This window comes from Anomaloglossus baeobatrachus, chromosome 12, assembly GCF_048569485.1.
Source record: "Anomaloglossus baeobatrachus isolate aAnoBae1 chromosome 12, aAnoBae1.hap1, whole genome shotgun sequence".
Classification (NCBI taxonomy): domain Eukaryota; kingdom Metazoa; phylum Chordata; class Amphibia; order Anura; family Aromobatidae; genus Anomaloglossus; species Anomaloglossus baeobatrachus.
In genome coordinates this window covers 64,093,964-64,113,666 of record NC_134364.1, presented here as the reverse complement: position 1 = coordinate 64,113,666, position 19,703 = coordinate 64,093,964, and the positions used below count along the sequence as shown (strand labels likewise).

The window sequence follows — 19,703 nt, the reverse complement described above, 5'->3', positions numbered from 1 at the left end:
TATTGCATGTTTTATGCTCCCTGCCTCATTAAATCTTCTTGGATTGTTCCTTGGCCTCGCGTCCCTTACTGCTCTGTCGCATACCCCGTCACAAACTGGTGGCAGCGGCGGGATCAGAGCAGAAAGAATGGAGGACAACGGCCCATTAACATCTGGATTCAGAACCTCAGGATACAGGAACTGGACTGTGGTGAGCCTACAAACAATGGCCCGTGAATTAGGAGTCGGTTACAAAGGACTCTCTAAGGAGCAACTAATTGAGGCATTGGAAAACGCTTGCCTGCAAGATGGTACCGAGGAACAATTTCCACAGCAAAGGGAGGAAAGACGGGAGCTGGAGGTAAATACCCAAAAAAGTCAATGGGTTGTGTGGTATGAGGAGGAGATGGCACTGCTGGGAGATGAGGTCACCATTGAATATAAGATGGATGCTATTCGCAGAGCTCAAGAGAGGGCATTGCTGGAGAGGAGATTTGCTGTGGAAGCAGCTAGAGGCTCCAGACAAACTTTAACCACAGCACCAACTATGAGGGAATTCTCCAGAGTGTCCCGCAAGGACTTTAAGCCATTTAATGAAGCTGCAGGTGACATTGAGGGCTTCTTTCAGGACTTTGAGCATCAGTGCCGATTAATGGAAGTCCCAGAAAGAGAGCGAGTCAGACACCTGGTGGACCTCTTGGAGGGTGGAGCTGCCAACGCCTATAGAGCTATGGACCCTCAGTGGAATTGTGAGTATGGGGAGATAAAACAGACCATTCTGGAACATTATGCCGTGACCCCAGATACTTATAGGACTAAGTTCCGTACATTAGCCTGTGATGGAGAAGTGTCTTTCAAGATGTTTGCCCACAGACTGAAACAAGTATGCCATGGCTGGAGGGAGAGGGGGCCTTAACTTGGGAGACGTTCATCCAGGTCATCCTAAAAGAACAGTTTTATGCCAAGTGCCCTACTGATATTCGGGAATGGGTGCGTGAGAGGAGACCAGAGACAATGGAACAAGCTGCTGCTCTAACTGATGAGGTGCTCACTATCAAGCCTCAATGGAAGAAGCTGCTAGCAGAGGGAGCAAAAATGACCAGCACCCCAACACCAGAGGTTCCTTGTCCTTCAGTGCCCAATATTCCTCAACCTCCTAGATCACCACCTCATGTGGATACCCGTGTGTATGTGCCTCCAGTTGTTTCTACCACATTTTTTTGGAATACGACGAGGAGAGAAAGTAGAAGAGCGGAGATGTTATAGCTGTGGGCATCCCGGACATCTGCGGGCCACATGCCCATCTATCCAGTGGAGTCATCCTCCAAATCGACAACCACCTCCAGCACCTGCACCTCCCTATCAGTCACCAAGGTCTCCTACCTACTTCTCCAGAAGGCAAACTGGACGGAGTGAGACGCAGCGCAGATGTTATCAATGTGGGCAGCCTGGTCATCTGCAAGCTCACTGTCCAGGTGTTCAGAGGCAGAACAGCTGCAGACCACCTTTGCCTGTCCATTATCTACAGACATCTTCAGCAGGAGAAGAGCTGGATTCAGGCCCTGATGATTTGCCAAGTGACCCTGATATCTTGACTTCCCTACCAGGAGTCTATGGAGTGCGAGCCACAGCCTCGCGTTCTTATGATCTTCAGCATAAACATCTACAGGAGGTCGTGCTGGATGGCCAAAAAGTTGTTGGCTTTCGTGACACTGGGGCTTTTCTCACCATCGCAGATCCCCGAGTAATTCAACCAGAAGCAATTCAAAAGGGACCAGGAATTGCCATTGAGAGGTACACACAGCACGAGGGAGTACACAGCACTTAGCGGGGGGTAGCGATGGGTTGCGTACTCACAGTGAGGGGGAGGAGGAGTCACGCAGACAGCAGGTCCGGGAGGCTGTTAAATCTGCTGCAGCTCTTCTGTGACATATCGCAGCGTGCTGCTTACCCCGCCCAGAGCAGAGAGCACACTAGCACAGGCCGGGTTTAAGCCTAGAATGTATGGGCTGCAGTCAGGTCCTGGAAGTCAGGATCTGGATAGAGCCCGTACATTCTAGCATCTACCCTTCAAGGCATCAGGCAGTGAGATTTAAAGGGCCAGCAGCCGGGAAAAGCGCGGCTGCTGCCAGAGTACAGCGGTCCCTAGGAATGTGCCTGGGGGCCGCATAAAAAGTCGTGACGGGCCGTATACGGCCCGCGGGCCGGAGGTTCCCCACCCCTGCTTTAGGGGAACCAAACAGAATTCTTGTGGTTTGAGGGGTTGAATAATAAATGACCCTCTGAATAAACTTTTCACAATTTAAAAAAGAAAACATTCTTTATTGCTGCAGTGCATTTCACACTGCCAGGCTGATCTACAGTCCAAATGTCACAATGCCAAGTTAATTCCGAATGTGTAAACCTGCTAAATCTGCAGGGGGTTGAATACTACTTGTAGGCACTGTATAAAATTAATATATAAATATCCCCATCCTGGTACATGACTTCCATCCTGATATATATCATCCCCTATTTTGGTGTATATATGATTCCCCCCATCCTGGTGTATATATGACTCCCCCCCCCCCCCCCCCCCATTCTAGTGTATATATGATCCTCTCCATACGGGTATTCTAGAATTTACGTATTGTGTAGTTAATGTATGATTTTTGTTATATATATGTTTAATCTCTCTTTTTTTTTATTGAAAAATTATATATATAGATGTTGTTGTTTTTAGTTGCCAAGTGTTTGTGTAGGGCGCTGTACATGTTCTGGGTGTGGCGGGGGTGTGTGAGCGGTGTTGTATGTGTGTTGCGTTGTGTGTGTTGTGTTGCGTTGTTTGTGTTGCGTTGTTTGTGGAGCGCTGTGTGTCTGTAGCGTTTTGTGTGTGGTGCTGTGTGTGTTGCACGGTTTGTGTGGGTGTGGAGTGCGTGTGTGTGTTTTGGGGGGAGGTATGTTTTGTGCAATGTGTGTTGTGCGGTATGTGTGTATATTTGTGTGTGCCGCGGTGTTTGGGTGTTGGGTGTTGTCTGTGTGTGTGGGTGTCTGTGTAGGGCGGTGTTTGTGGTTCCCAGTGTGTGTGGTGTGTTGTGCGTGTGTGGGGGTGTGTGTGTGTGTATGTTTTGGGGGGAGGTGTGCACCCCCCATCGTGCTCCATCCCCCATGCTGCGCACTCCCCATCGTGCTCCATCCCCCATGCTGCGCACTCCCCATCGTGCTCCATCCCCCATGCTGCGCACTTCCCATCGTGCTCCATCCCCCATGCTGCGCACTCCCCATCGTGCTCCATCCCCCATGCTGCTCACTCCCCATCGTGCTCCATCCCCCATGCTGCGCACTCCCCATCGTGCTCCATCCCCCATGCTGCGCACTCCCCATCGTGCTCCATCCCCCATGCTGCGCACTCCCCATCGTGCTCCATCCCCCATGCTGCGCACTCCCCATCGTGCTCCATCCCCCATGCTGCGCACTCCCCATCGTGCTCCATCCCCCATGCTGCGCACTCCCCATCGTGCTCCATCCCCCATGCTGCGCACCCCCCATCGTGCTCCATCCCCCATTCTGCGCACCCCCCATCGTGCTCCATCCCCCATGCTGCGCACCCCCCATCGTGCTCCGTCCCCCATTCTGCGCACCCCCCATCGTGCTTCATCCCCCATGCTGCGCACCCCCCATCGAGCTCCATCCCCCATGCTGCGCACCCCCCATCGTGCTCCATCCCCCATGCTGCGCACTCCCCATCGAGCTCCACAGTCACACACCCGATCGCATATACGCACACACCCGATCGCATACACGCACACACCTGATCGCACACACGCGCTCACACACTCCCAACATCCGGAGATACCACATGCTTCCGGCCATGTGATCCTCCGGCAGGTCCTGGAAGGTCACTGCACAGGGCACAGTATTGCCGCCGAGAAGTAAGCGATATCACTGGATGTTGTTGTGTGTGGATGCGATCTGATGTGTGTGTGAGGTGTGTGTGAGAGTGAATGAGTGTGATCTGATATGTGTGTGCGTGTGTGTGTGTTCCGCCGCTGCAGGACCTTGATGCGTTCACCTGCTCCCGGTCGGCGTCTAGTGAGTATGACTGCGGGGTCGTCTTTCTTCTGTCTTCTCTCTTCTGGGGGTGCCCGCTGCCTATAATGAAGTGTCTTGCAGTGTCTTTAACTCTTTCACCGCTGCATGACACTTCATTATTGACCGCACCGGTGTACGCTGGTAACCATGATATAGTTACCCGATGTTTATCATGGTTACCAGCGTACAACGGCCACGTCACGTCCCAGCATTGCAAGGTTATGTCTGGGCTGGGGGAGTCGGGGCTTCGTTTGAATTCGGGGGAAGGGGCGTGGCCGAGCGTTCGATGCGTGCGGTGTGTCGGGGCGAGCGGCCAATCCGTGGGGGTGGGCGGGGCCAGGCCGAGGCGAGCGGCCAATCCATGCGAGGGGCGGGGCCAGGCCGAGGCGAGCGGCCAATCCGTGGGGGTGGGCGGGGCCAGGCCGAGCCCGGCGGCCAATCCGAAAGTTGTCACCGTAAGGACACAATTTTGGAGCAAGACACAGACAGACAGACAGAATAAGGCATATATATATATATATATATAATATTATATATAATATATATATATATATATATATATATATACCATATATATATACCGTATATATATAATATACCGTATATATATATATATATATATATATATATATATATATATATACCGTGTATATATATATATATATATATATACCGTATATATATATATATATATATCGTATATATATATATATATATATATATATACCGTATATATATATATATATATATATATATATATACCGTATATATATATATATATATATATATATATATATATATATATATATATATATACCGTATATATATATATATATATATATATATATATACCGTATATATATATATATATATATATATATATATATATATATATATATATATATATATATATATATATATATATATACTGTATATATATATATATATATACTGTATATATATATATATATACTGTATATATATATATATATATATACTGTATATATATATATATATATACTGTATATATATATATATATATACCGTATATATATATATATATATACCGTATATATATATACCGTGTATATATATATATACCGTATATATATATATATATATATAATTCCCCCATACTGGTGTGTGTGTGTATAGTAAATATATATATATAATATATATTATATAATTAGTCCCCCATCCTGGTACATGGTCCCCATCATGCCAGACACTTAAAAAAGCAAAACTATTCTACCCCCCTGCCTCCGGTCCCCAGCTGTGCTGCGTCCTCATTTCAGGCAGGCAGGTGGCGGCTTGTGGCAGCGCTCACACGCTGATCATCTGTTGCGTCCACACACACTGTCAGCGGCCGGGGCACTGTACTCTCTGCTCTCCCCGCCCGGGATGCTGGGAATAGTCAGTAATGAGCGGGCACACGTGATCACGCAGCAGCTGCTGGGAACTCAGACTTGTGCTCGCATCATGAAGCAAAAAGATGCAGCGGCTCGTGTCTTACTAATGTCTATGTTGGCGCGCTCATTAGTATACCGGTTCCTTTCTATAAATCTTATGTCCTTTGTTTTTGTTTTCTTGTTGCTGTTTTTGTTTTTTTTTCTTTCAGCAGTTCAGTTTTTCTGGCTGTAACCAATCGTTTTGTGTTTTGGTTTTACCCATAAACGTGAATGAGTTGAGGAAAAGCCTCAAATTAAAATGTTTTACAGCATTTTTGCTGCAAAAACAGAAGCAACAGGTCTCAGGACCTTCATTCATGATTGTTTGTCTCATGCAGAGCTGTGTCCTCGCTGCCCAAGCACAAGAAAGGATTCTGGACGGACGTCGCCATGGCTGTGGGAAGCCGCTCGGCAGAAGAGTGCCATGAGACGTACCTGGAGAGAAAGCAGACGATGCCAACAAAAGCGCCAGCTAAGAAAAAAGACAATGCAAGCAAGAAAAAGAAGCAAGAGGGTAATGACAGACAGTGGTAGAAACAATTAGCACTTGTATGTGGGAGAATCCTGTCAGGGTGTAGTACAAGGTAGTGACCACAGGGTGGCAGTGTTGTGCACTGTCTGCTCCAGATTCCATTAGATGCTATTTGTTTCCTGCAGGCGGCGATGATGATGATTATTTACCGTTTTTAGTACTTAGGTCTCCTTTATCGTGTGGTCAGGTTTTATATTTCTTTGTCGCTCCATTGGGAGACCCAGACAATTGGTGTATAGCTATTGCCTCTGGAGGCCACACAAAGTATTACACTTAAAAGTGTAAGGCCCCTCCCCTTCTGGCTATACACCCCCAGTGGGATCACTGGCTCACCAGTTTTGTGCTTTGTGCGAAGGAGGCAACACATCCACGCATAGCTCCACTTTTTAGTCAGCAGCAGCTGCTGACTATGTCGGATGGAAGAAAAGAGGACACATATAGTGTCCCCAGCATGCTCCCTTCTCACCCCACTGTATGTCGGAGGTGTTTGTAAGGTTGAGGTACCCATTGCGGGTACGGCGGCAGGAGCCCACATGCTGATTCCTTCCCCATCCCTTTTTACAGGGCTCTGGGTGAAGTGGGATTTACCGGTCTCCAGGCACTGAGACCGTGCTCCATCTACAGCCCCTGGAGAAGATGCTGGATGGAGCGGAGTACATCAGGGACATGGCCCTGCTTCCTCAAGGTACTCTGTGTCCCCGTGCATTTGGCGCTCACACCGCAGCATGCTGGGTGTTGTAGTGCGCCGGGGGACATCAGCGCTGCGGCGCCTGTGCCATAGCCTCATTCAGCTTAGCTGAAGCAGGCACACTTATGGGACTCGGCCGCGCCGGCCGCTGGGACTGCGGCACGGCTGGCACTTGTAGTGCGCCGGGGACTTCAGCGCGGCCTGCGCTTTTACGGCGGCCGCGCTGATAACTACAGTCCCCGGCTTTTGCGGCCTGCTTCCGTTCGTTCCCGCCCCCAGACCTGCCAGTCAGGAGAGGGGCGGGACGCTGCCCACGTCTAGGACTCGGGCGCGCCGGCCGCTGGAACAGCGGCGCGGCTGGCACTTGTAGTGCGCCGGGGACTTCAGCGCGGCCCGCGCTTTTACGGCGGCCGCGCTGATAACTCTAGTCCCCGGCTTTTGCGGCCTGCTTTAGTTCGTTCCCGCCCCCAGACCTGCCAGTCAGGAGAGGGGCGGGACGCTGGCCACTTCTAGGGCGGTCGCGCCGGCCGCTGGAACTGCGGCGCGGCTGGCACTTGTGGTGCGCCGGGGACTTCAGCGCGGCCCGCGCTTTTACGGCGGCCGCGCTGTTAACTCGAGTCCCCGGCTTCTGGGCCTAGTCTCCCTTCGTTACCGCCCACAGCCCTGACAGTCAGGGTAGGGGCGTGACGCTGCATAGAGCAGAGCTGAGAGCTGGAGTATGTTTTGCATACTCCACCCCTCTCACTGTGTGCACTGTGAATCCGGATTCCCGCACTTTCTCAGGCACGCCCACGGCTTCCTTCTCTACAAGGACACCGGCAGCCATTAGTGTCAGTTTCTGTACGATACAGAGACAAGTGTGGAAGACCCTGGCATTCTGATAGTCACACAATCGCTGTAACAGGCGTTAAGCAGCACCTGTGGTGCTAACCCCACTAGTGCAGAAGTGCACTTATAGATATGCTTGTACTATATACATTGCACTGTTTGGTCGCACGTTGTATATACCCTCCTGGATTATGCGGAGGAGTTATCAGCATATTCTCTGTGTAAAACAAAGGTGCAGAACCACATGTTTTTCTATACAGCTGGTACAGCATGTACGGCTATACGGCCGGCAGGTACATAGACTCCCATTGTATGCACTAATGGCCAGGGGATGAGGACGGTGTCTGCAGTATTTACTGACAGTTTTTCTGAGACTATGGCTATGATACTAGAAGCCTAGCAGTCCGGACATGTCTCTCACAATATGGGCACTGTTGAATCATTGATCCATGGCCCCCCTCAGTGTGAATAACTAACAGCTCCGGGAATGTCACACGCATCCCAGAGTCACGGCTCTGCACGGACGTCAGTCCCAGACAGCCTAAGTGGGCTCGCTATGAGCGGCCTCGGTTTCATCAGGGTCCTAACAGAAGGACTCGCTGTGTAATGAGGCGGAAGTAGCGGCTCAGGATTCTGATCCTGAGACCGCTCTCAATCTGGATACCTGATTGTGACGCCATAGTAAATAATCTTATAGCGTCCATCTATAGAATGTGGGTTATTTCTCACAACTCCTCCAGTGGAGGAGTCAGCTTCACGTATTTTTCTGGACCACTCTGCCTTCAGAGAGGCAGTCCAGGAACACCACGCTTATCCAGATATGCGCTTCTCCAAACGGCTTAGGATACACGCTATCCCTGTCCCCTGACTTGGTCAAGGACTGGACCCAATGTCCCGAGCGGCATCCTCCAATCTCCAGGCTTGTAGCTAGATCCATAGTTGCAGTGGGAGATGGAACTGCAAACTCAAAGATGCCACTGACAGACAGATGGATCTCTGGTCGAAAGCCATCTATGAGGCTGTCGGCGCACCGTTGGCTCCGGCATTCTCTCCCTTGGGGCACTCCAAGCTATTTCAGCTTGTCTTACACAGATTGACACGGTTACACGTACATCTGTGCCGCAGGTGGCATCCTTAACCTCTCAAATGTCTGCATTTGTTTCTTACGCGATTCAGGTTGTCCTGGACTCTGCGAACCGTGCGGCGGTAGCCTCCGCTACTCCGTGTTTTTAAGCAGAGCCTGGTCTGCTCGTTAAGTGAATGGAAGGCAGATTCTGCTTCCAAAAAAAAGGTTGCCTAACCAGTTGCCTTTTTCTGCTGACCGACTGTTTGGTGAGCGTTGGATGTAACCATCAAACAGTCCAGGGGTAAGGATTCATCCTTTCCTCAGCCCGGACACAACAAACCCCAACAGAGCAAGAGGCAGTCGGGGTTTTCGGCCTTTTCGAGGCTCGGGCAGGTCCCATTTTTCCTCGTCCAAGGTGGACTCAAAAGGATCAGAGGAGCTAAGATTCTTAGCGGGCTCAGTCTCGCCCAAAAAAGCGACAGTCGGGAAACCCGCTTCCAAGGCGGCTTCCTCATGACTTGCGGCCTCGGTCGGTAGCAGGCTCTCCCGCCTTGGCGATATTTAGCTGCCATAGGTCAATGACCATTGAGTGTGAGACATTCTGTCTCACGGGTACAGGATAGAGCTCACTTCTCGTCCTCCAACTCGATTCTTCAGAATTTCTCCACCTCCCGGCCGGGCCGCTGCTCTTCTGCAAACAGGGTGCACTCTATAGGCAGAAAGAGTGATGACCCCCGTTCCTCTTCAGGAACAAGGTCACGGTTTTTACCCCAAATTCTTTGCGGTACCTATAACAACGGGCCGTTCCGTCCCGTTCTGGATCTAAAAATGCTCAGCAAGCTCGTGGACACCAGGCGGTTCCGGATGGAATCCCTCCGCCATGTCATCGCCTCAAGGTCCCAAGGATATTTCCTAGCATCATTAGGCATCAAGGATGCTTATCCACACGTGCCGATTGATCCAGAGCACTAGCGTTTCTACGCTTCGTTATAGGAGACGAACACCCTCTGTTCGTAGCTCTACCTTCCGGCTAGCGACAGTCCAACTGGTCTTCGCCAAGGTCAGGGCAGCAGTAGTCACAGTCCTGCACTCTCAGGGTCACTCTGTGGTCCCGTATTTAGACGATCTACTTGTCAAGGCACTCTCTTAGGAAACATGCCAACACTGCCCGAACGTTGCGCTGGAGACTCTCTAGAGTTTTGGGTGGATCATCAACTTTTTAGAGTCAGATCCGACCCCGACCCTATCGATAACATATCTAGGCATAGAGTTTCTTACTCTCTCAGCGATAGTGAAGCTGCCGCTAGACAAACAGCATTCACTACGGGCTGCAAGCTCTTCTTTAAGAACCAGTCGCACACATTGACACGCCTCATGCACTTCCTACGTAAGATGGTAGCAATGGAGGCAGTTCCTTTCGCGCAGTTTTACTGCGTCCACTACAATGGGACATTCTCCGCCAATGGGACGAGGAGTCGACGTCCCTCAACAGAGTCGTCGTTCTTCTCAGGCGGCCAAGGAATCTCTACGGTGGTGGCTTCTTCTCACCTCTTGGTCAAAAACAAGGTCCTTCCTATCCCCGTCCTGGGCGATAGTTACGACAGACGCGAGTCTATCAGGGTGGGGAGCAGTTTTTCTCCACTACAGCGCTCAGGGTACGTGGACTCAGCAAGAGTCCACTCTTCAGATCAATGTTCTTGAACACAGAGCAGTGTATCTTGCCCTACAATCCTTCCAACAGCGGCTGGAAAGCAAGCATATCCGACTTCAGTCGGACAGCTCCACAGCGGTGGCATACATCAACCACCAAGGAAGAACGCGCAACCGGCAAGCCTTCCAGGAAGTCCGGCAGGTTCTGATGTGGGTGGAAGACACGGCATCCACCATATCCACAATTCACATCCCAAGTGTGGAAACTAGGAAGCTGACTTCCTAAGTCGCTGAGGTGTGGCCGAAAGAGTATGGTCTCCTCACCCGGACGGGTTTCAGGAGATCTGGCGCCGCTGACAGAGGCCGGACGTCGATCTAATGGCGTCACGGCACAACAACAATGTGCCAGCTTCATGGCACGGTTTCACAATCATCGAGCTCTGGCGGCAAACGCCTTAGTTCAGCATTGGTCGCAGTTCCAGCTACCTTAGGTGCCACCTCTGGCATTGTTGCCCAGAGTACTGCGCTAGATCAAGACCGACTGCGGCCGCGCCATCCTCGTCGCTACAAATTGGCCGAGGATGTTGTGGTACTCGGTTCTGTGGTGCCTCACGGTAGGCTAACCGGGGGCACTACCAGACCAATCAGACTGGCTGTCTCAAGGGCCATTCTTCCATTTGGATTCTACGGCCCTCAACCGGATGGTGTGGCATTGAGTCCTGGAACCTAGTGTCGTCAGGATTACCTCAGGACGTGGTTGCCACCATGAGACAGGCTAGCATACCAACGTCCGCCAAGATTGACCACAGGAGGTGGAAGATGTTCTTATCTCGGTGCTCGGCGCAGGGTGTTTCTCCCTGGCCGGTTGCATCGTCTATGTTTCCTTCCTTCCTGCAATCTAGGTAGGAAAATGGGTTGTCGCTCAGTTCCCTTTAGGGACAAGTCTCAGCGCTATCTGTATTTTTTCAGAAACGACGACTTCCTCAAGGAACGCACGTTCCTACGGGGAGTTTGTCTTCTCAGCACTCCGTACAAGCGGCCGTTAGAGCCCTGAGATCTGAACAAGGTTCTAATTGCTCTCCAGATGCCGCCTTTCGAGCCTTTGAAGGATGTCTCCCTTCCCGTTTTTCACGGGAAGTGGCCTTCTAGTAACGGTCTCGTCTCTTAGGAGAGTTTCCGAGCTAGCAACGCTCTCATACAAACTCCCTTCCTGGTCCTTCACCAGGACAGGGTAGTTCTGCGTCCGGTTCCGGAATTTCTCCCTAAGGGGGTATCCCATTTTCATATCAATCAGGATATCACCTCACCTTCTTTGTGTCCTCGTCCAGTCCATCAATTTCAGAAAGATTTGCATCTGTTGGTTCTGGTGAGAGCACTCAGGTTCTACTTCCCGCATGGCGCTCCTGCGCCACCCGGATGCACTCTTTGTCCTTGTCGCTGGTCGGCGTAAACAGTCGCAAGCTTCCAGATCCACCCTTGCTCGGGGGCTCGAGGAACCAATTCTTGAAACCTACAGTTCTACTGGGCTTCTGGTTCTCTCAAGGCCGAAGGCCCATTCTACCAGAGCCGTGGGTGCATCCTGGGCATTACGGCACCAGGCTACGGCTCAGCAGGTGTGTCAGGCACCCACCTGGTCGAGTCTACTTACTTTTACCAAGCATTATCAGATGCATACCTACGCTTCGGCAGACGCCAGCCTAGGTAGATAAGTCATTCAGGCGGCGGTTGGCCACCTGTAGGAGAGGGCCGTTTGACGGCCCTATCATGAGGTATTCTTTTACCCACCCAGGGATTGCTTTTGGACATCCCAATTGTCTGGGTCTCCCAATGGAGCGACAAAGAAGAAGGGAATTTTGTTTACTTACCGTAAATTCCTTTTCTTCTAGCTCCAATTGGGAGACCCAGCACCCGCCCTGTTTTCTCGGGGTTTTTCTGTTTTTTCGGGTACACATGTTGTTCATGTGGTATGGTTCAGTTCTCCGATGTTTCCTCGGATTGAATTGGTCTTTAAACCAGTTATTGGCTTTCCTCCTTCTTGCTTTGGCACTAAAACTGGTGAGCCAGTGATCCCACTGGGGGTGTATAGCCAGAAGGGGAGGGGCCTTACACTTTTAAGTGTAATACTTTGTGTGGCCTCCAGAGGCAATAGCTATACACCAATTGTCTGGGTCTCCCAATTGGAGCTAGAAGAAAAGGAATTTACGGTAAGTAAACAAAATTCCCTTCTTTTCTTTGGTGATGTGCGTCTTTGGGAGAATTTCCAGCGTATGGAATAATAAGTTTTATTTCTATTGCGTCAACAAATTCCGTATGTAACTTATTAACTTCAGCTTTTCTGTAGCCTGCCGATTAATCGCTGTGCCGAGATGTTTAGGAAATTGTTCCATTCTGGCAGAAATTCTAGCAGGACGAGGGGTATCCATTTACACAGGAGCGTCTATCAGCACTATATGTGCTTGAATTATCACTGGTGCAATCATCAGTGCACATAGCTTTATTATTGTCGGCAGCTCAAAGTGCTGCTGAGTAATGATGATCTTAATATCGGCGTAAAGGATGCAATCAAACAAGGGTTTGCTTTGAACAGATAACAATATGTTTTACCATATTATTTTTTCTACTTTCGTTATCAATTTCTTCTTGGTGTCAAGATCTCTGCTTGCTGTTCACTAGGAGGCTCCATTGTGATGGGCGCACAAGTGCACAACTCTGCTAGCTGTACTATGTGACCACTAAGAAGCAAAATCTGAAGGATCCCAGCAGAGATCTTTAGGGCCATGATGGATTGATGCAGAAGTGTAACGTGTCATTATAGGGAGAATTTACTTACAAATCAGAATTCACTGTTCCTGAGAGGAGCATTATGGAGGGGCAAAGACCCTGATTCCAGCACTGGGCGCTTACTGTGCTTCTTGCTGTAATTTTAATAGCTGTTGCAGCTCTTCTAGTCTTCTCAGGTTCCTTGATATTCATGTGTTCTGGTCATCCTGGTCTCCCACCACTAGTGGAAACTTTCTTCCAATGCAGAGTGTAGGCAGAAAGCCGTCGGTCGGGGCCGCGGGCAGAAAGCCGTCGGTCGGGGCCGCGGGCAGAAAGCCGTCGGTCGGGGCCGCGGGCAGAAAGCCGTCGGTCGGGGCCGCGGGCAGAAAGCCGTCGGTCGGGGCCGCGGGCAGAAAGCCGTCGGTCGGGGCCGCGGGCAGAAAGCCGTCGGTCGGGGCCGCGGGCAGAAAGCCGTCGGTCGGGGCCGCGGGCAGAAAGCCGTCGGTCGGGGCCGCGGGCAGAAAGCCGTCGGTCGGGGCCGCGGGCAGAAAGCCGTCGGTCGGGGCCGCGGGCAGAAAGCCGTCGGTCGGGGCCGCGGGCAGAAAGCCGTCAATCATTAAGACTAGAAGAGCTGCAGCAGATACGACAGTAAGGAGTCCAGCACTGGAATTGGGGTCTCTGGTGGGGATTTTAACCCCTTCAGTCCCCGGGCACTTTCCGTTTTTTTTTTTTGCTCCCCTTCTTCCGAGAGGTGTAACTTTTTTATTTTTCCATCAATCTTGCCATATGAGGGCTTGTTTTTTGCGGGCCGAGTTGTACTTTTAAATGAAACCATAAGTTTTACCATATATTGTACTGGAAAACGGCAAAAAAAATTCCAAGTGCGGAAAAATTGCAAAAAAAGTGTGATCGTACAATAGTTTTTGGGATATTTTATTCACTGTGTTCACTATATGGTAAAACTGAGATATCTATGTGATGCCTCAGGTCAGTGCGAGTTTGTAGACACCAAACATGTATAGGTTTACTTGTATCTAAGGGGTCAAAAAAAATTTCACAAGCTTGTCCAAAAAAACGTGGCGCACGTTTTGCGCCATTTTCCAAAACCCGTAGCGTTCTCATTTTTCAGGATCTGAGGCTCAGTGATGGCTTATTTTTTGCGTCTCGAGCTGACGTTTTTAACGGTACCATTTTTGCGCAGATGCTACGTTTTGATCGCCTGTTATTGCATTTTGCGCAAAATTTGTGGCGACCAAAAAACGTTATTTTGGCGTTTGAAATTTTTTTGCCGCTACGCCATTAACTGATCAGATTCATTGATTTTATATTTTGATAGATCGGGCATTTCTGAACGTGGCGATACCAAATGTGTGTATTTTGTATTTTTTTAACCCTTTAATTTTCAATGGGGTGAAAGGGGGGTGATTTGAACTTTTTAGGGTTTTTTATTTTTTTTAATTTTTTAAAACTTTTTTTTATTACTTTTTTTTTTTTATTTTACTAGTCCCCCTAGGGGGCTATAGCGATCAGCAATCCGATCGCTCTGCACTATCTGCAGATCTCAGCTACAGAGCTGAGAACTGCAGATTTGGTGCTTTACTTTCAATGCCGGCTGTATTCCGGCATTGAGAGGAAGTGAGTCATGTTAGCTACAGGCGTCATCACATGACCCTGTGCTACCATGGCAACCACCGAAAGTCACGTGATCATGTCACGTGACTTCCGGTGGGGGCGGGGGTAAGTGACTGTCATGGCGGCGCCCATATACATATCGCTGCCAGATTTTGGCAGCGAAATGTAAGGGGTTAATGGCCGCGGGAGGAAGCGATTCCACCCGCGGCTAGCAGGCACACATGTCAGCTGTTGATAACAGCTGATATGTGCGCGGATCGGGGCGTGGCTTACCGGCACACGATCCATGATGTACCCAGTACGTCATGGGTCGTTAAGGGGTTAAAATTGAATTGTCCAAATCTATCTTTTTGTGAGGCCAGACGACAATCTAATGTGTAGAAAAGCAGAGGCATCACCTCACCATATGAGGCCATTCCAAGGAGCGGAAAAGTTTGGACGGTGCCCAGATGGAAGGAGGCTTGGATGTAGCTGGCAGGAAGAAATCGTCCAAAGCAAGTAAAATCATCAAAAATTTGTTTCCGAACAATTAAAAACATATAAAAATCCATGGAATGAGTCCTGTGGTTATTACGCGTTTAGATCCATAACATATTATAATTAATTACCTCTTTTGGTTCGAAAGGCGTAATAACCACAGGACTCATGCCATGGATTTTTATGTTTTTAATCATTTGGAAATATATTTTTGATGATACCTGCTTTGGATGATTTCTTTCTACCGGATATATCCTCCCTTTTTTGACTTTGTATACGGAGGATATCCTGACTATCCCTCAGTAGCAGATGCTGGTGAGAGAGTGGATCAGACATATTGTAATTCAACATGGCTAATCCTTATTTTTATGGTAGAGGAATAGTGACCAGAAGGGCGTCCTGCTGCTGCACACTCCTGTACATGCACGCTCGGCTGAGCTAGCAGATAAGCTCCAGGTGTCAGGCAGCTGCTGCCTCCCCTCTGCACACTCCTGTACATGCACGCTCGGCTGAGCTAGCAGATAAGCTCCAGGTCTCAGGCAGCTGCTGCCTCCCCTCTGCACACTCGCATACATGCACGCTCGGAGCTAGCAGATAAGCTCCAGGTGTCAGGCAGCTGCTACCTCCTGTCTGCACACTCCTATACATGCACGCTCAGCTGAGGCCAGCATATAGGGGGTTGCAGGAAACCTTTGTGGCTGACACCTGTAGCTTATCATGGAGATGTCTGATCTTGTTTCTGACCAGGTAATCGAGAAGAAAAAGCGGCAGTAAAAATCACCGCAAAAGTGGGGACTCTGAAACGGAAGCATCAGATGCGGGAATTCCTGGAGCAGCTGCCGAAAGACGACCACGACGATATGTTCAGCGATAAGATTTACCAAGGCAAAAGAGTAAAGGTAGTGTCCGCTGAAGAAAGAAACAAATGTACCGCTATCCTCAGATTTTGTGCAATATCTTAGCCCCATGTGCTTCAATAAGGCTGTGCTGTAATACCGGGCACGACCTACGGACAGTTGTGGCGCTGTTTCTGGACGAAAGCAGCATGTCTTTCTGATCTTGCGCTGCACCTATAAGCGGGTGACTCTGTATCTGATGCCTCCTCATATGATCCACATTTTGTACTGTTCTTGTACCCTTTTAGCTTCCATCGTTCGCATCGACTGACGAGGACTACATCTTCCACATGGAGCCCATGGATCCCGTCACCCCCTCAATATCCCCGTTTCCTTTGGCCGCCACCCCCCAGTGTGAATTCCTCTCGCCGGGGACGATGACGTCTATCAACAGGTGAGAGCACGTCGGGGTTATTGGGGACTACAGGTGCCGCAACACGCACAGTATGGGGCAGGAATGGTTTCTAGAAGACAGTGGGTCTGAGTGTATCATCTCCAATGCGCCCGTTGTGCAATCTTATTCTGGTGGGTTTGAGTAAGCACTTAAGGGGCGTCTGTCCTCACAAAATGACCGGTCACACCGTATTTTGGATGAGAGAAATCCCCATTCAGTTGTTCTTCATTAAGGCTATGTGCGCACGTTGCGTTCTGCCGTGACAAATATTCTGCAGCGTTTTGTCACTGCATGCGCGTTTCAAAACTCAGCCGAAAAGCTGTGTTTTGTATGCATTGTGAATGCAGAATTCATGCGTTCTGGATGCTTGCTCTGCCATAGACAGAGTGGGAAAAGCATCCAGAACGCACAAAAGAAGTGACATGTTTCTTTTTAGAACGCAGCGATTTTGTAAAAAAAAATTGGCATCCAAAACGCTGCATTTTAAAACACAACGGGTGCATGGAATTTGCTAAATTCTCAGACTTTGCTGGGGAAGTAGAACGCATGCGTTTACGCTGCAGTTTAAAATGCTGCTTAAACGCATGAAAAGAAATGCAACGTGCGCACACAGCCTAACAATGTTGTAACACTGGACACATTTCTACAGTCTCTGTGTATCGTAGCACATAGGGAACTGCAGAACAAGATCGGTCAGACATGTCACCACTCACTGTGATGCATAGAGGATGCAGAATACGTTACCAGTGGCCCAGTCAGTGATCTCCTCTAACGTCATGATCTTGTAACCCTTGTATCTCTCCTCCTGAAGGGTACACGACACCGGCTGATGATGAAATCAAAGCTCAGATTTCAACTATTTAGAAATCCACCTAGAAGATGGTTCAGAATAAGAGATAAAAGGTCACAGACCCCGCCATCAGCCGAGATCACTGACCGAGCCACTGCTAACTTATTCTACAGCCTCTATGCATCACAGTGAGTAGCAAATGAGGAGACATTTTTAATATAAAGGTAATGAGTAGAAATAGTCAAAGATGTCCACATCCTTTATAGCAGATCTGTAAGCTGAATGTGGCACCCAATGTGGGGAGATTACAGCTCAGAGTGTATTAGCCAAAATATATTTTATTTTTTTTTTATTTTGGGTTGGGGGCCATGTCCAGGTGGGGAATGCTCTGTGCTCCTCTCGGTGCTGACTGACAGCTGCCCACTATGCACATTGCCGAGACACTGCACCGATGACCGTGACGAGGTTGGGAAGAGCTTCTCTAAGGAAAGCGATTAAAGGAGTGGACTCTCCGTTTGAATAGGTTGTCAATATCAGTACGGTGGCTGCCCGCCCCCCCATATCACCCCCCAATCAGATGTTATATGCTCCGTTCATGATGTTGTGGCCACTGCCCAAATACTGCAGAATGACTCCTCTCCAAGAGATTAGGACTAAAAGGTGTTTTGCCCGTGTCCAGCGCTGACTCTGGACCGCAGCTCCAGCGTGCATTATTGTGTGGCGCGCAGACAGTGCGTCAACAGCGCTGTAGTCAGTCCTGTGTCGGGGGGCTTCTGTCATTAGCAATATACAAAACATGGAGCAGTGTTGGACCCAAAGGAGGAGTGAACTGCAAAATCCCTTTTATGTATTGTAGGTCATCAATATCATATGACTGAAGGACCGCTTTAATGTCATAACTCCATTATGTCGTTTCCACAGATCCGAAAGTGACCGGTTTATGTACAGATTCCAGAAGGACTTAAAACGACCCACGTTCTTGCCCTGGGGCCATAGTCACAAACCTTCGGTAAGTGTTGGTGACCGCAGCCTTCTTAGAGGTTGGTCAGTACTTTACCATTGATAGTTTATCCTTAGGATAGGTCATCGATGGGGTCCGACACCGGTTCTCAGTGCCGGCAGTAACAGCTGCAAATTCTCAGTTCCGGAGCTGCTCTGTCTTCCGATAGCAGTGGTTGGGTACTGCGAATTTGCCTCCTATTCAGATAAATAGAAATCAGATGTGCAGGACCCGAGCGCGCCCACTAGCAGAAGACTGGGCAGCAACGGAACTAAGCATTTCCGGCACCAAGATCAGCTGATCGGCAGTGGTGCGGGGGTGTCAGACCCCTGCCCATTAGACATAGAATAGGTCATCAAAGGATAAGCCATCAGTGTTAAAGCATAACGAGGTTCTCTACTACTTTATTTTTTTTGTCATCTCCTTAGGACCCCCTTTCCCATACAACACCCACCTCTCGCAGAACTCCCTTTTCAAAGAAAGGTAAGACCACTTTCGGACCATTACACTTCTGCAGCCGGTATATATCACTGTACATAAACTCCAGAGGTAACAATGAATCAATTTTTTCCCTGATCACATTACCTTTCATCTGGTGATAGTTCATCTTAGATGTTTCAGGTGAAGATGGATTGAGTCTATACACAGTGATATTTAGGCTGCAGAAATAAAATAGCCCCCAAATTCCCCCCCCCTGCCAACAATAGATGCCATTTAGTAACAAAACTCACACGTATCCATATCCTTTTTAATAAATCTACATTTTCCAGTTTCACGATCTAAAGGAACCTCAGACGTTGGGAAACTCTTTAACATAAAGGATGCAGCCGCCTCTGACGACGAGGAAGAAAAGGATTATTATTTCTCAGACTCCTGAGCACTAGCGGCTGTGTCCCACCCTGATAACAGACAGGTTTTGTATCATTTCCGTCCCCATACAAAATGTATTTAATGCCTGAGCTGTGAAGCGTTGTACAGTTTTGCTGCATCTATGGCGGCAGTTCTTATACATTGCGCTCTGTATATAGCGCTTCCCTATATTTATTAATTAAAAAAAAAAAAATCAGCCCTGGTGTATGACGTCAGGATTGATTTTAAAATTTTTCCCCAATTTCCCGTGTATAAAGGTTCCTCCTCTGTAATACTTCTGCTATGTTTTTGGTTTTTTTTTGTTACGTAAGTGGAATCCTACATCACTGTTGCATTTTATGCCAATAAAATTTTGAGATGTTACGTGAAAGGCAGCACCGTTATTTGCAGGAAAAGTCGCTCCGGTGCGGGTCACACCTTAATGCAGTAACATTTGTGTTTGTCGGTTAGATCTTGAAAAATCCCTTTGTTGAATAGGTTAAGGGGGCACTTTTAGGTTTTCTGTCTGTGTGCAATCATGGTATTAACACTAGAACTACTGGACTAGTGACACCTATATAGAAATACATGGTGCAAAGTAGTCAAAATGACTACCTCAGTAGTTCTAGTGTTAAAGAAGGGA

The 19,703-nt window shown here is 48.9% G+C and overlaps 1 protein-coding gene across 1 annotated transcript in view; it reads left to right on the top strand.

The window, feature by feature from the left end:
- The window catches only part of MIS18BP1 (MIS18 binding protein 1), a 173,332-nt gene extending 153,911 nt beyond the window's left edge, over positions 1 to 19,421 (top strand). The window contains exons 11-16 of the mRNA XM_075330177.1: positions 5,837 to 6,012; positions 15,879 to 16,030; positions 16,276 to 16,421; positions 18,133 to 18,220; positions 18,640 to 18,694; positions 18,982 to 19,421. Of these exons, the coding sequence (XP_075186292.1) occupies positions 5,837 to 6,012; positions 15,879 to 16,030; positions 16,276 to 16,421; positions 18,133 to 18,220; positions 18,640 to 18,694; positions 18,982 to 19,088 (724 nt within the window). The 3' untranslated portion in view covers positions 19,089 to 19,421. The remainder of the gene's footprint in view (positions 1 to 5,836; positions 6,013 to 15,878; positions 16,031 to 16,275; positions 16,422 to 18,132; positions 18,221 to 18,639; positions 18,695 to 18,981) is intronic.
- Positions 19,422 to 19,703: the final 282 nt, after the last annotated feature.